This window comes from Nycticebus coucang, chromosome 11, assembly GCF_027406575.1.
Source record: "Nycticebus coucang isolate mNycCou1 chromosome 11, mNycCou1.pri, whole genome shotgun sequence".
Classification (NCBI taxonomy): Eukaryota; Metazoa; Chordata; class Mammalia; order Primates; family Lorisidae; genus Nycticebus; species Nycticebus coucang.
This window is the reverse complement of record NC_069790.1, coordinates 48,978,338-48,995,017: the sequence shown is the minus strand read 5'-3', so window position 1 is coordinate 48,995,017 and position 16,680 is coordinate 48,978,338. Positions and strand designations below refer to the sequence as shown.

At 34.5% G+C, this 16,680-nt stretch overlaps 1 protein-coding gene across 6 annotated transcripts in view; it reads left to right on the top strand.

Moving 5' to 3' along the window:
- Positions 1-16,680, top strand: part of PHF14 (PHD finger protein 14) — a 195,480-nt gene that overhangs the window by 52,589 nt on the left and 126,211 nt on the right. For all 6 annotated transcript variants that reach the window (XR_008383698.1, XR_008383697.1, XM_053609493.1 and 3 more), the window contains exons 7-8: positions 7,451-7,588; positions 16,232-16,378. Coding sequence is in view for 4 of the 6 variants with exons in the window: in XM_053609493.1 (XP_053465468.1) it covers positions 7,451-7,588; positions 16,232-16,378 (285 nt within the window). In the remaining 2 variants the exon portion in view is untranslated. The remainder of the gene's footprint in view (positions 1-7,450; positions 7,589-16,231; positions 16,379-16,680) is intronic.

Here is a 16,680-nt window from a genome sequence, read left to right as displayed (position 1 = left end):
TAAAAGTGGAGTAAGAACATGTCTTAGTACTTTCAGACTGCTGTAACAAAATAAACTGGATAATTTATTAAACAGTAGAAATTTTTTTTTTATTAAATCATAGCTGTGTACATTAATGCAATTATGGGGTAAAATGTGCTGGTTTTATATACAATTTGAAATACTTTCGTCAAACTGGTTAACATAGCCTTCACTGCATTTTCTTAGTTATTGTGTTAAGATTTTTATGCTCTACACTTAGTAGATTTAGCATGTACCTTTGCACCAGAATGTTCATTGCAGCCCAATTCATAATTGCTAGGTCATGGAAGAAGCCCAAGTGCCCATCGACCCATGAATGGATTAATAAATTGTGGTATATGTACACCATGGAGTATTATGCAGCCTTAAAAAAGATGGAGACTTTATCTCTTTTATGTTTGTATGGATGGAGCTGTAACATATGCTTTTAAACAATAGAAATTTATCATGCACAGTTCTGTAGGCTGAGGAGTTCAAGATCAGGTGCAAGCAGATGTAGTGTCTGGTGAAGGTTTGCTCTCTGCTTCAAAGTGGAGCCTGTACATCCTCATGTGGCAGAAAGGGACAAGGCATTACCTTCAACCTCTTTCATAAGGGCACTAATCTTTTTGCTAGGTCAGAGCTCTTATGACTTAATTATTTTCACCAGGGCCCCATTTCTTAATATTATCACATGGGATATTAGGTTCCAATGTATGAATTTTGGGGAGACGCTAACATTTAGACATAGAAAGAACTTACAGATTGTTACATCTTGGAAAATTCTGATACTGAAAATTTAGAAATTTGATGATATAAATAAGAATATTGTCCTTGGGCTCTAACCTCTCTTTCCAGTATCCCTCGTCATCCTTCTCCCCAACCTTGACCCAGGACTCTTTGCTTTAGTTTAAGTAATTGCTATTGGACTATCTTAAGTTTCCCTCTCCAGAACTATTTAACCTCAGGGGGAAAAGGCCCAGACACTGAACTTTCCTGGTCCTCAGGTGATTATACAGTGTCATGTTACCTGATGCCTTTAAGGTATAGTTAAAAACATAATAATAATTTATTCAGATTGTCTAGTTGGGGAACATTAGCACAAATTATCTAGTTCACCGTTATTGCAAGTGTAAGTTACTTCTTTTGTGTTAGTAGCCTCAAAATTTATAAGCACAAGTACTTTTCATTGGACACACATTTTACAATAAATATAAATCTAGAAACAATTAAAAAAACTCAAAGAAGGTTAAACATCATTTCTTACTTGACGATGCTTGCCATGCAAATTTAACATACCAAATAAGCCAAGTCAGTTTTGTTTCTCTCTATATAAGCAGAGAGGACAGATTTTGTAGCATATTCTAGGGGTTTTCTTTGACATCCCAAAGTTGTTTCAAGGTCAAAATAACTTAATTTTGAATTTTATCTTGGGAAGTTGTAAAAAATGTCAAAAGGTTTAAAACACTTGATTAAATAGAATTATGTTCCTGTGAAACAATATTTAGTTTTCAAAAGTTACAAAAGATTTCATAGGCAAATACAGAAAGTTTTTGTAGGAAAATCTTACCTCTTTTAATAGAGAGAACTCCGTTTTCTTAAGTAATCAAAAACCTGTTAAAAGACAGCGTGAAAAATAAAGATAATAAATAATAAATTATTTTGATAAGAGAAATAAAATCTTTGTTTTCTTGGCAGTTTACTTAAAAGGAAAAAGTAAGGAAAACCTTTTAGTATTTGTTATTAAAAGCAGGCCAGTACTCTAGGAAAACATTGTTGTTTTAACAAAGAGACCAATTTCTAGTAGTGTATCAGTGTTCTATTAATAGTTGTGCTCAATAAAAAAAACTAAAAGTGCCTTCAAATCTTGGCCAGCTTGATCACATATACAATTCCTTTTCAAGATTCATTTTCCACAAACCTTCTATGACTTTGTTCTATCCTTTCAGTTTTTGTCTTATTTTTTTCCCTTTTTCTCATTGTGAACAACCAATCATTTCAGTTTAGGACAAAAATTAATTTCCTTAATATAACATAATCCATTACAAAAATACAACCCTCATACCTTTAGGTTTTTACTTCCCTACAACATGCCTTGCTTTTCTCTTATAGAGTTATTTCTGTTATTATTTCTACTTTTAATTATCATATATTAGCTAGAATTCTTTTTTTTTTTTTTTTTTTTTTTGAGACAGAGCCTCAAGCTGTCACCCTGGGTAGAGTGATGTGGCATCACAGCTCACAACAACCTCTAACTCCTGGGCTCAAGTGATTCTCCTGCCTCTGCCTTAGTCACTTGAGCCACAGGTGCCGAGCCTATTAGCTAGAATTCTTAGTAATTTTAATTTTTAGTGAAACTTAGGAAGCAATCAATTATGAATTGTCTGTCACATACTAACATTATGTAGATTAACACCATTTCATAATTTCTAGAAGCATGTGCTTCTTCATAGTATAATTTTTAATCTGGTGGGACATGTATACTAACAGACCCAGATATCTTTAGTTCCTTTGTAATAAGAAGCCAGAAGTAGAGATACTTACATTCAGCAATTAATGTTTCATTATTTTATCTTATTTGGAAATTATCTAGATATTCAGTGAATATTCATCATTTAATTCAACTTAGCAAAACACCAAGGAATAATTTACCAAAACAGTTTGGGAAGTTATTTTAAGTACACATAACAACAAACAAGGGTAGCCATCAATAAGTTATTTACCTGTTAGTTATTTATATTATAGCATGTATAAGTTAGGCAGTCATGAAGGTAAGGACCCTTAAAAAAAAAAATGTATGGGCTTTTTTATCTTACTACTATGCTTGAACTGATACTTGCTAAAAAACACTTTTATAAATGGAAACCTAATAAACACATGTATATATAAAAATAAAAAAGAAACACTTATGATTTTTCATTTGCCTTTTGTAGGGAGCCTTTTAGAGAAGTAATTTTTGATTTATTTAATCTTTTGGATGTCTTTGTATAACAGTCAAAAATGTCTTATTATTTTTGAGGCATTTTTGATTCTTTGTTTTCTGATGCACCTCACTTTATCAAGATTAAAGCTTCCTTGTTGTGGCCACTGTAACTCCCAAGTTGTCGTTAGTAAGGTTAATCTATTTTTTCAAAAACACATAGGTTCTGGGCCTATGATTTTTATACATAAAATTAACTGGTGTCTTGGAAAGTGAAGTCCCAGACTCTTTAGATTCAGGGAAACCCTTTTAGAAGGTCTCTGACGCCTCTAACTGGACTTAGTCCATTTATTAATAGGATCTAATCTAGTTCTGCACCCAGTCTGGTTAAAGAAATGCTCAAAGTCTGAGAGTTCACAAATGTAAGTTTGCAGAGTTCTAATCTGAGAAGAACTCACCCACAACCTCTAGTTAACAAATAAGAGAACAATGAGCACGGTCTGCGCCTGTGGTTGCATTTACCTAGTTGCTCATTATTCCTGGGAAACACCAAAGGTCTCCTTCAAATCCTAGGCTGACACACCCAAACTGTTAAAAACTATGAGCATACCTTATTTTAATATACTTCATTTTATTGAGCTTCACAGATAATGCATTTTGTACAAACTAAAGATTTACAGCAACCCTGAGTCAAACAAGTCTAAGGGCATGTGCTCAATTTGTGTCTCTTTGTGACATTTTGGTAGTGCTTGGAATATTTCAAATCTTTTTTTTTACTGTATCTGCTATCGTGATCTATGATCCATGGATCTTCTTTTGTTTTCTTTTGATTCATTGTTTCCAGTGCCAGCATGGGAATCTTTACTGTGTTATAATTGTTTTAGGACACCATGAACTATGCCCATATAAAACTTCAAACTTAATTGATAAATGTGTATGGTTTGACTCCCCATGGACTGACTATTCCCATCTCTCTCCCTCTCCTTGAAGCTCCCTATTTCCTGAGACACAACAATATTAAAATGAGGCCAATTGATAACCCTACAGTGGTCTCTAAGTATTCAAGTGAAAATCAAAAGCCAGAAATAATTAAACTTAGTGAAGAAGGCATGTGTAAAGATGAGCTCAGCTGAAAGCTAGGCCTTTGATGCCCACCAGCCGATGTGTGAATGCAAAGGAAAAATTCTTGAAGGAAATAAGAAGTGCTATACCATTGAACACATGAATGATATGAAAGAGAAACATTGTTGCTATGGAGAAAGTTTTAGTGGTCTGAATAGAAGATCAAACCAGCTATGATATTCCCTCAAGCTGAAGTCTTTTGTAGAGCAAAGCCGTACTTGCATTCAATTCTGTAAAGGCTGAGAGAGGTGAGGCAGCTGTAGAAGAAAAGTCTGAAGCTAAAAGAGGTTGGTTCATGAGGTTTAAGGAAAGAAGCCATCTCCATATCCTAAGAGTAGAAGGTGAAGGAGCAAGTATTGATGTAGAAGGAGCTGCAAGTTATCTAGAAGATTCAGCTAAGATAGAAGAAGAAGGTGGCTACACTCAACAGATTTTCAATGTAGGCAAAACAGTCTTATACTGTTTGGAAGAAGATGCTATCTAGGACTTTCAAAGGATAGGCTGACTTTCTTTTAGGGGCAATTGTAGGCGGTGACCTTAAGTTGAAGCCAGTGCTCATTTGTTTTTCTGAAAGTCCTGGGCCTTTAGGAATTATGTGAAATCTACGCTGCCTGTGCTCTCTGAATGGAGCAACAAAGCTTGGATGACAGCAGATCTGTTTACAGCATCTTTTACTGAATATTTTAAGCCCCTATTGAGACCTACGCTTAGAACAAAAGATGCCGTTCATTTCAATACTGCTGCTCATTTACAGTGCACCTGGTCACACAAGAACTCGGATGGAAAAGTACAAGGAAATTAATGTTATTTTCATGCCCTCTAACACAGCATCCATTATGCTGCCCATGGATCAAGGAGTAATTTTGACTTTCAGGTCTTTACTGTTTAAAAAAATATATTTTATAAGGCTATAGCTGCCATAGATAGTGATTCCTCTAGATCAGCGTTTTTCAACCTTTTTTAACTCATGGCACATTGGAACCTATAGTTAAACTTCTGTGGCATACTTAAATTATGTTGATTGAATTAAAAGAGTAAAAAAATATATATTTACTGTGCTTTGAGCATCTTTTAAAAATAATCTAATTACCTTTAAAATTTTTTTGTGGCATACCTACGATCTTCTCGTGCTTATTTTGCTTTAACAAAATATCACTGGCCAAAGTAGTTGAAAATTATATGCTCTCAGTCTAGCTCATCTACATAAATCAAATATAATGTTGAGAATTATATTGGGGACAGTCTTCTGGACCACATTGCTTACCCATTTTCTAATCTGAATTGCTTCTCCCCATTTCTCAGTTGCCTAGTTACCTAGTATTCTAAATGATTCAACAATTGAGGAAAATGTTATTTTCTTTGATATATTATTTTATAGTCTAATGAGACTCTGTTGTCAAGAAGTTTTTTCTTGTATTCATGCTGAAATTTCTTGTTCAATTTTATCATATTACATGAAGATTGCCCACTTGGGGAATTATCCCAAACAATCTGTCTTTCCATGGTGTTTGACATCCTTTAGATAATTTAATTTCTCTATCTTCTCCCCTCCTTTTCTCCTACTCTTGTTCTCTCTTTTCTCTCTCTTCCTTTCTTCTTCTCTCTGTCTCATTCTCATGTTCTCTTTCTTTCTCTCTCTTGATCTCATGTACAGATTGCTATTTGCCAGTATTTTATACCATACATGTCTGCTATTACTGAAAAGAGATTGTGGGCTAGGCAGTAGAGTGTCAAGATTTGAGATTGTTTTTACATCTGTACCCAAAGTCTTGTTCTTGCTAGATTTATTCATTTCTGATGTCCATTTTGGTGCTGCCGACTCTTAACTGTTTTAGCATTAAAACAATAGCTTTAGTGTCTATTAAATTTTTTTTTTTATTTCTCATTTCCTTCATATATCATTTGCTTAGAATAAACTAAATAATTTAAATAATTCTTCAATGGTCCACTGGCAGTCTTTCATAATTTAATAGGTTTTGTTTTATGAAGATTTATTTTGTCAGAGCAGTTTATATGTTGAGACTAGTTTTTTTTCCCTCTCTCTCTTCTTCTGTTAAGATAGTTAAAAAGATAAAAAAATAAATTTGGTGAGAAGATTTTGGTTAATTTCCACAGTTCATACTTGTGGTTTTGCATTTTTTTCTATATAGAAAGAATATAAATAATTGGCTGTATTGTATGTCACTACAGATTTCACCAAAGAAGAAATTATTTTATTTTATTTGTTATTTTTTTTTTAGAAATTTTTTTAACCTAAAATTTTTTTTAGTTCTTTTAAAAGTGTTTTTAAAAATGCATTATTTCTAGGTTGCAGTGTCTAGAATTTCTGTTGGATTTTCTCTTTATTCTTGTTTGTTGTCTTTCATTTTCCAGGCAATATTATATTGTTTAAGAGTTAGTATAGCTTAATAGTGGGATTTAAAGGAAGAACATCCTGGTTTGAAGCATGACTTCTAATTACTTTCTTTGTTATTTTTAGCAGATTTCTTAATTGATCTTCACCTCCCTTTTCTCATCCACAAAATGGGAATTATTATAGTACCTCTTCTGCATAGTACTTGTGAGTGTTAATTGGTTTCAACTTATGATAGACTTATCAGTACATAACCCCAATTATAAATTGAGGACCATGTGTATAAATTACTTATGATAATTTGTAGACTTATCAGTACACAACCCCAATTATATATTGAGGACCATGTGTATAAGTTACACATTTATAATTGGGGTATAAATTACACATGGTCCTCAATTTATAATTAGGGTTTTGTACTGATAAGTCTATCATAGTTGAAAACTTCTTAATTTGAAATTTATTTAATACACTTAACCTACTGAACATCATGACTCAGCCTATCCTTTAATGTGCCAATGTGTTCATCATACTTACATTACATTGGATAAAATCATGGAACACAAAACCTATTTTATAATAAACTCTTGAATATCACATGTAATTTTTTTTGATACTATACTGAAAGTGGAAAACAATGCTTGTATGGGTACTTGAAGTATGGTTTCTACTGAAAGTGTATCACTTTCACACCACTGGAAAATCAAAAACTTAAGTCAAATCATCATAAATTCGGGACCATTGTATGTATAAAGTGCTTAGAATACTGCTTAGCACAGTAAGTCCTCAAATAATATTAATTATGATTATATTGTTTCTTGTTATTATCATCATTGTATTAATGGAATTTTTGTTTATCGGAGCCATGTAGAGAATGCCTTTTTTTCATTTAAACTCTTGACTTGCCTGCAGTTATTGTTTGTATTAGTGTACGGTTGGTTCACTATTTGTATTTCTTTAACATTTTTAATCTCTACTGGATGCTTTGTATGAAAACTTGGTCTTTAATGTGGAAATATTTTTGCTCTGATAATTTTTCTGTTATTTTGTTGTAGGAATGTAGCTTTTGTGAAGACCCTCGTTTTGCTAGAACTGGAGTTTGTATTAGCTGTGATGCAGGAATGTGCCGAGCCTATTTCCATGTAACCTGTGCCCAGAAGGAAGGTTTGCTTTCAGAGGCAGCAGCAGAGGAGGTATTTTTATATAAATCCATAGTTGGTGAATATGCACGTAAGATTTCTTATGACTATATTATGTCCTACAGCACATATTAATAATAAAAGAAATTTTAAAATCTATTCTTAAAGTCTTTGCTGAGATAACTGTTGTAAAATTTTAAGAGTAAATATTTGTGAGTTTTGTCAGTCTTAAAGCTCATCAGACATTTGGAAAATGTGCTAAAATTTTTATAGGGAGAGCTCACAGATAAAGATAATCCAAGGTGTTTAAAGCATTAAAATGTTAACATATTTTATATGAAAATCTGAAATTGTATTTAGGTAACCTACCTCTGTTTTTTCCTAAGCAAAATCATTCCCCTATTTTTAGTATCTGTTTCTGTCTCTTTATGATTATTTTTAATTCCATAGTACTCCTTCCAGGGTTATTGGCTTCAGATCAAGCAATTAGTCATTTTCAAAGTGTTTTGGGGACTCCTGAAGATTCTTTGTAGCAGTCTGAGTTTAAAACTGTTTTCCTAACAGCATGAAAATGTTGTTTACCTTTTTAAACTTTTTTTCTCATAATAGTAGAGATTTCTCTATTCAAAATACTATGTATAGAATATGGAAATAGTGTTGAGAATCTAGCTATCTTCTATGTCATTAAAGCCAAAAAATGTAAAATAATGGTACTCTCTTCACTAAATTTTTTGTTGTAAATCATAGTTATTTAAATAAAAGTGTATTCTATATAGTGGGATTTTTAAAATATAAGGTAACGTATTTCTAAAATTTCTCAGTTTTAATTTCTAATATGGTAACTACTTAAAAATATGTCACATAAACTAGGGTTTTCAGAAATTTTCAGGAGAGGGAATCATGAGAGTAGGCTTCAGTTGATTGTTTAAGCTCTTTATATAATAAATGTTTATTCAGTAATTTTTGTAGTATATTCATCATGGCTTTATGGTAATACCTAAGTCTCTTTTTGTTATATTCTTTTATTGCATAAGTTTTCAATGTTATATAAAAATGTTTATTATGCTGAACTTTTACCTTACTACATTTATTTCATTGCTAGGAAACAGAGAAAGATAATCTGATGAAGAAAATGTGTTGAGACAAATTTGAGGAGTATAATTTATGATTAAATAGACTTATAGCAATTGTGCTTTTTAGACATATAGCTGTTTTTGTTCCAGTCACTGATTGAAGAGTTATACTTTGATTAATTGATGAAGGGTACTGGATGAACAGTGAGCATTTTCACAGCTACTAGGTAGACACTGCAGTACCTGTATAATTATACAGTAAGATCATATGGATTAGTCATGGTTACAATTCAGGATGGTGGGAAGTGCAAAGGGATAATACAACTTAAGACTCAGAGGACCAGACAAATCAATCCTAGGTGAATACTTGGGTTAGGGAATCTGTTGGTTACAGTTAGCTGTCTACCTCTGGAAAATTTGAACTTTGGGGTCAGGAAGGTTATTTTTGCAATCTTTTCTTTTATAACTTGTTGGGAACTTTGTCTTTTATTCTATTCTAAAAAACTTTGTCTTTTATTCTGCTTGACTTTTTCTGCAGAGCACTTTACACCATCCTTTTTGTGAAGATAGTCAATTAACAAAAATGTTTAAGGCAGCCACATACGGAACAGTGGAGTATAATGACATTTATACTGATTTGGACAGTTTATCTCCATCTAAAGGCAAACAAGTTAAAATGAAATATACAAAATGTAATATTAGCTTCATAGTTTGCAATCTGTGATCTGTATATGTATATTTATGAGTTAATTTGGATAACTTTACAAGGAAAGCTGAAATATATCAGGTAGTGGAAATTGGGCCTGAGGCGGCTTCTTTGCTTTGCCGCCTCCCTTGATTTATTAGATTGGAGTCTTGGATGCTGGAATAATAAAACGTAACTTTTCTCCCTGTGAGTTGCCTTGCTCCGTGTACACTATTTGAGGAGAAATAATTTAAAGCATATTTAATATGTTCCTGGTTTGTTGTTATCAACACTTAGAGAATTGAAATATTAGAAAGGTTTCTCAACAGTGTTTCAAAAGCCAAGACTTTGTGTGAGTCAAAATTAATGATTCATTTGCTTTTGACAGTAATCATTGTGTTAAACTAAAGATCTTGAGTGTTTCCACATGATCATACTACTTTACATTAGGATTCATACAATGTGATAGGATTTTTAATTAAGAAACAAATTTTAAATAAAAATAAATTTGTTGTTTGTGAGCATGTTGTACTATCTATTTCAGTGTTATACTGTCTTTGTAATCTTCTGATTTAGACTAGAAATCAATTTTTGTAAGTTGATTTACAGGCATACGTCATATTATTATACTTTTGCTTTATGTACATAGCAGATACTACATGTTTTAAAAATTAAAGTTTTGTGCTGAGCAAGGCTACAGGCACCATTTTTCCAACAGGATGTGCTCACTTCACATCTCTGTGTCAGATTTTGGTAATGCTGACAAAATTTCAGATCTTTTCATTGTTACTTTATTTTTTATGGTGATTTGTGACCAGTTGTCTTCGAAGTGATTACTATAATTGTTTGGGGGAACTATGAACCATGCCAACATTTAGATGTCAAACTTAATGATAAATGTTGTGTATGTTCTGATTGCTTCACAAATTGACTGCTCTTGGCTGTCTCCCTTTCTTTGGGCCTCCCTATTTGCTGAGACACAACAATATTAACACGAGGCCAATATTTTAAGCCCACTATTGAGATCGAAAGAGAACAAAAGATTACTTTCAAAATATTACTGCTCATTAAGAATACACAGGGTCATTCAAGAGCTGTACAAGGAAATTAATGTTGTCGTGCCTGCTAATGTAATATCTAATCTGCTGCTCATGGATCAATGAGTAATTTTGACTTTCAAGTCTCATTATTTAAAAAGTACATTTTGTAAGGCTATAGCTGCCATAATAGTCAAGGGAAAGAGAACTGAAAACCTAAAAAGGATTTATGATCCTAAATGCCATTAGGAACATTTTTCCTTAACAAAAAGAGGTCAAAATGTTTACATTGACAAGAATTTGAAAGAAATTAATTCTAGCCCTTACAGATGACTTAGAGGGATTTAGGACTTAAGGAGAGGGAGTCAGTACTGATGTGGTAGCAATGACAAGAGAACTAGTAGACTTTGGAAGGGGAGCCTGAAGATGTGACTGAATTGCAGCAATCTCATGATGAAAGTTGAATAGAAGAGGTATTGTTTCTTATGGATGAGCAGAGAAAGTTGTTTCTTGAGATGGAATCTACTCTTGGTGAAGATACTGTGAACATTGTTGAATGAAATGACAACAAAGTATTTAGAATATTATATAAACTTAATTGATAAAGCAGTAGCAAGGTTTAGAAGGACTAACTCTAATTTTGAAGGAAATTCTGTCTTTTGACACTATCAAAAGCAGTGTCATACGCTACAGAGAAATCACTTGTGAAAGGGAAAGACAATGTGTCAAACTTCATTGTTGTCTTATTTTAAGAAATTGCTTTGGTCATCCCAAGCTTCAGCAGCTACTGCTGTGGTCAGTTGGTAGCCATCAGCATCAAGGCCAGACCCTCTAGCAGTGAATATGCTATTATGGCTTACTGAAGGCTCAGGTGATCATTAAGATTTTTTAGCAATAAACTACTTTTCATTTAAAATATGTACTTTTTTTAGACATAATGGTATCGTTTGTATGTACTAGGAAACCAAAAATTCATGTGACTCATTTAATTGTCATCGTCACTTAGTGAGATGTTTAAAACTGTATCTGCAGTATCTTCAAGGTATGCCTATATAAGACCCTACTTGATCCGCCTTGACGTTGCCTCTGTGACATCCTCTCCTCATTCAGTCTTCCTAGCCTCACTTCTCCTTTAATGAATGTGTCACATGAGTTCCCACTCCTGGCTTCTGGATTCATTTTCTTGTATAGGCTGCCAGATGGCTTCTCCTCATGGCTTATTCTATCACTTTTTTCAGGTGTTCGGTCATGTTTTCGTCTCCTTGTGGTCTTTGCTGGTCACCCTTGTTTAAGGTTTCAATACTATCTCTACCATGGCACCTTGTTTCTTAATTAAAATTATCTTTTTTCTGGATATTTCCATAATCCACCTCAAATATTTTTTGAATAAGTAATATATAAATAACCTATAGAATAAATACATGTCAGTTCCATTTTTTTCCTGATAAAGATACTTTATTGTTATGAATTGTGAGTTTTAGAGCACAGTGTCTAAATTGGGATGTCTGCCATAAGATCTTGTATGTATTTACATTATAAACCTCACTTAAAAGAATAAATTTGGAATGACCCAACTAAGCTTAAGAACTTATTAAATTAAATAATAAATAGATGGATAGTTCTTAAATATATGCAAAGTATTCATACTTTTCTAGCTAAGACTGATGGATAAGATGAGCTTTAGGTATAGGATAAATTAATGTAGGTTCAGTCTTGTTATTCTAATAGATACAATTAAAAACTGAAAGGGAGACTTGAATAGAAATACTATGTCAACTTTTAGTAAACTTAATAAACAACAGTAAAACCTAATGCCTTTGTGAAATCTGATGCCAAAGTTTAATTTTGCTATTCTGGATAAAGGCTTATTTGTCATTAGTTAGATTAGTGTTAGGTTATTTTGTACAAAATGTGAATGGAAAGATAATATTTTCATGAGGGATAAAGAAACCACGATGTATTTTGAAACAAATTTAATGAGGCATTTAATTTAAAATATACAAAAACATTTAAGGTAAATTTAGATTTAGTTTACTTGATTACAGCCATATTCTGCATATAATGTGTGTTAGTGGTTTAAGACAGGCTGTGGCCCTGGCCTTCTAGGTCAAAAAGTGTGGTCTTTTGACTGTATCCAATTTTTTTTTTTTTTTTTTGTTAGGGACAGAGTCTCACTCTGTCTCCCTGGGTAGAGTGCTGTCGCATCACAGCTCACAGCAACCTCTAGCTCTTGGGTCAGGCAATTCTCTTGCCTCAGTCTCCTGAGTAGCTGGGACTACAGGTGCCTACCACAACTCCTGGCTTTTTTTGTTGAAGTTTGGCCGGTGCTCGGTTCAAACCCACCCACCACCATCGGATATGGGGCTGGTACCCTACTCACTGAGCCGTAGGCGCTGCCCCTGAATTCAAATTTTATAGAACAAATTCTTCTATTATTAATATATTTTTGTTTGTCTTTTATATTTTTATTTTACTTTTATAATGAACATATTTAAAATAACAAAGAATAAATTACATTTCAGTGAAATAATTGAATGGCACAATCAGAACACTGATAAACCATAAGGACTACCTTGATGGCCGCTATGGTCATGATTTAGTTCTATTGTTTCCCCCCCCCCCCCGCAACTGGCACCACTATCGCACAAGGCTGGTTGGCAAGAGTTTATGGGGCTGAGTATGCCAGTCTGTCATCTTTTACAACAGTGCATTGTAATTTTGTTTGAATTGGAAATTGTAAATAGTTTCACAGCTTGGCAGCATTTTTTAAATCTGTACGCTTAACAGCCCATCATGTCAGAGACCAAGAGAATGCTGAAGGAAGCAAACAGGTATTTTAGTGAGGATTCAGAATTGCAATATTGTCTTGTTTCTGCTAAAGATGAGATGATTTGTGTGCTTTGTGATGCTGCAATATCAACATTAAAGAAATTTTAATATTCGTCTGCATTATAATGCTCATAAGGACCATAAATAATTAGATGGAGAGGCACAAAAGGTCCCTTTCAAGTCTATAGCCAGAGATTCTGAGGGCTGGCTTGGCTTGGTGAGATAGCACAACTTGGCTCTGTCTTGATGTCAGCCTGTCCTCTACCCAATCCTAAGGAGTGGGGCATTTCACTGGGATCTATGCTGGGCAAAGAAACAAACAATTGTGACCCCAGCAGGGAGAGTTGGGGAAGAGACAGACCTGCTGAATCCACCCTGTACAGTTGCAGTGCCACTGCTGCTCAAACAAAGGCAAACAAGTGGTGAACCTGCAGCTGCAGATGGGCTCCCGGAGAACAAGAATCAGCGGATGGCTGTGGCTGAGAGTTTCAGTCATACTTGCACAGGCAGCCTGAACAGTGCCCACCCAAATGATTTCAGAGGGTTGCCAGGTGACCATCCTCAGGCAGATCTGTCTGAGAATTCCCGAGAGGTTGGAGAAAAGTTTTTTTCTGGTGGGAAAGGGAGTCTGGAAAGTTTGCCCCTCTCTTCACCAAAGTTAGAACTGCAGCACCACTTTATGTGCTGCGGCTCAGAGACTCACAGGATGCCTGTGAGCCTCTGAGAGAACTTGCCAAACACTCCAGCCTCTGTGGGGGACAGTCTTTCAGGCAACTAGGATGGTGGAAGGGTGAGCTATGTGCTTAGGATTGCAGAGGAAATGTTTGTTTACTTTTGTGCCAGGCAGGATTGGGCTTGGCTCAGAGGTGGGACCTCCTTGGTGTAGGAGGACCTGGATTTAGTGGCCTCTGCTGTGGGGTAAGGTGAGAGGTCCTTTGTTCCCTGCTGTGTTCCCAGGAAACCCTCCAGGAGCCTCTTGTTTGGGGGAGGGGGATCCTGTCCTCTTGGCAATGAGCGTCTTCCAACTGGTTGCTTCCTACCTGATACACCTAATCTTTGTTGTCTTTCTTCCTCTTTCCTAGCCTTGCCACTTATCTCAGCAGGGATGTGCACCTTCACTTTCTTCTCTATTCTTAGCTCCTCACCTTCGGTTTCTCTGAGTCTACTTCAGTCTAATATTTCTCCCTCTGGACAGGAGCCTCTGGCAAAAGCTGCTTCAAGTGGGCCATCTTGACTCCTCCCACAACACATTAGATTTAAACATGTTTTCTCTATGCTTTCTCATGTGTCCTCCTTGCTAATGTCATTATTTCTCTTTGGGTTGTAAAACCTCATCTTACTAAGAGATTTTTTTAACGTAACTTAGATAAAAATGTTATACATAGCTTATCTTTACTGTTCCTTCTTGAGACAGAACAAAGGAATGAACTACTTATGATTTTGTTAGCAATCACATTGGAAGTTAGTTTTTTTGGCTATAAATATTTACAGTTATTATGATTTTTGATAGAATATATGTTTTTTAATACCTTACTTTCCATATATAAAAAAGTGTACCATTAGGCTAAACCATGAAGGATGTCTGTGAGAGAGCTGTGATTCCATTTGAAGATTTATTTACAGTAGAATCACCATAGTACTACCATAGTAGACCACCTCTCTATGTTGACCACCTACTTTTCATAGACTGGACATGCACCACCCATAGGTGACATCAGAGTAGGCCTAGGTCCTTATGTTTACTACCTCTGTTTGTTGACCAGTTTGTTACAGTCCCCTGATTCTACTGTATTCATTTATTTTTTGAGACAGGGTCTTGCTTTGTTGCTCAGGTAGGGTGGGATCATCATAGCTTACTGCAACCTCAAACTCCTGGGCTCAAGGAATCCTCTTTCCTCAGCCTCCCAAGTAGCTAGGACTTACTGGCACATGCCCTCAGAACTGGCTAATTTTTTTGTTTATTGTAGAGATTAGGTCTTACTATATTCCAGGCTGATCTCAAACTCCTGGCCCCAAGCTATCCTTCTGCCTTGGCCTCCCAGTGTGCTGGGATTACAGGTGTCAGTCACTGTGCTAGCCTTCTTTTAAAAAACAACAGTAATATATATATAGTATATAATAATACATTTATAATATATATAATTTAAAATAATACATAGAGGCTGGGTATGGTGGCTCAAGCCTGTAACCCTAGCACCTATGAAGGCTGAGGCAGGTGGATTTCCTTGAGTTCACAGGTTTAAGAACACCCTGAGGCAGAGTGAGACCTTGTCTCTTTAAAAAAAAAAAAAAAAAGCCAGATGTGCACCTGTAGTCCCAGCTACTCAGGAGGCTGAGGCAAGAGAATTGCTTGAGCCCAAGAGTTTGAGGTTGCTATGAGCTAAGGTGCCACTGCACTCTAGCAAGGGCAACAAAGTAAGACTCTGTCTCAAAAATAAATAAAATAAAAGAAAAGAAAATATAGCCCCCTGTGACGGTAGATTCTTCATTGGCAGATTCAACCATGGATCAAAAATATTTGAAAAAAAAGAAACAATTAAAAATTAACAACACAAATAAAAAATAGTACAGATAAAAAACCAGTACAGTGTAACAATTATTTGCACAGCAATTACTTTTGTGTATTAGATATTACAGGGAATCTAGAGATGATTTAAACTCTATGGGGAGTATGCCATTTTTTAATAAGGCACTCAAGTGTTTGTGAATTTTGGTATCCTGTGGCAGGAGAGGTCCTGGAACAAATCCCTCACTGCCAATATTGAGGGATGACTCTACAAGTACACCAAATAATACATTAGATTTGATTTCAGTATCTTTAAGTCTATAAGATCCTTTAAAGAAAAACCTTATTGTTTGGAAGTTGATGATTTGAGGTTAATGCACAGAATTAAGGTTTAGCACTAATTTTTCTCATTATGTATAAAAAACTACTTTTGTAATTTATTATAGAAGTAACTTTAGGAGATTCTTCAAAAAGGAAATTTATTTAATTCTTTTTTGTTAGGTTTTTAATGACTCGGAGTATTCGAAAATATTCACGTAACCCTCTTCTTTTTTTTTTTTTGTATAGGATATAGCAGATCCATTTTTTGCTTATTGTAAGCAACATGCAGATAGATTAGACAGAAAGTGGAAGAGAAAAAACTACTTGGCTTTACAATCCTATTGTAAAATGTCTTTGCAAGAGAGAGAGAAACAGCTATCACCAGAAGCACAGGTATGAGATTCATGTCAAACTTTGTATTGTTTTTCTTTTAAGGTTATGGATTTCAGATTTCATGTGTTTTCCAGGTGACATGGGAAGTATAATTATGTAATTTGGTTAGTTACTTAGGCAGTGGATGTGGGTAAGGTAAATTTTGAGTACAGTTTGTGGCTGCTTATATTATTCTTCATCTAGTCAGCAGTAATTTATAAAGTATGTTTCCACATTGAAAAATGCAGCTGATAAAAAATTATTTTATCAGTGCAATATATTGACTATACTGCTTTTGAGTTTGTTCAAAGGATTTGATCAGT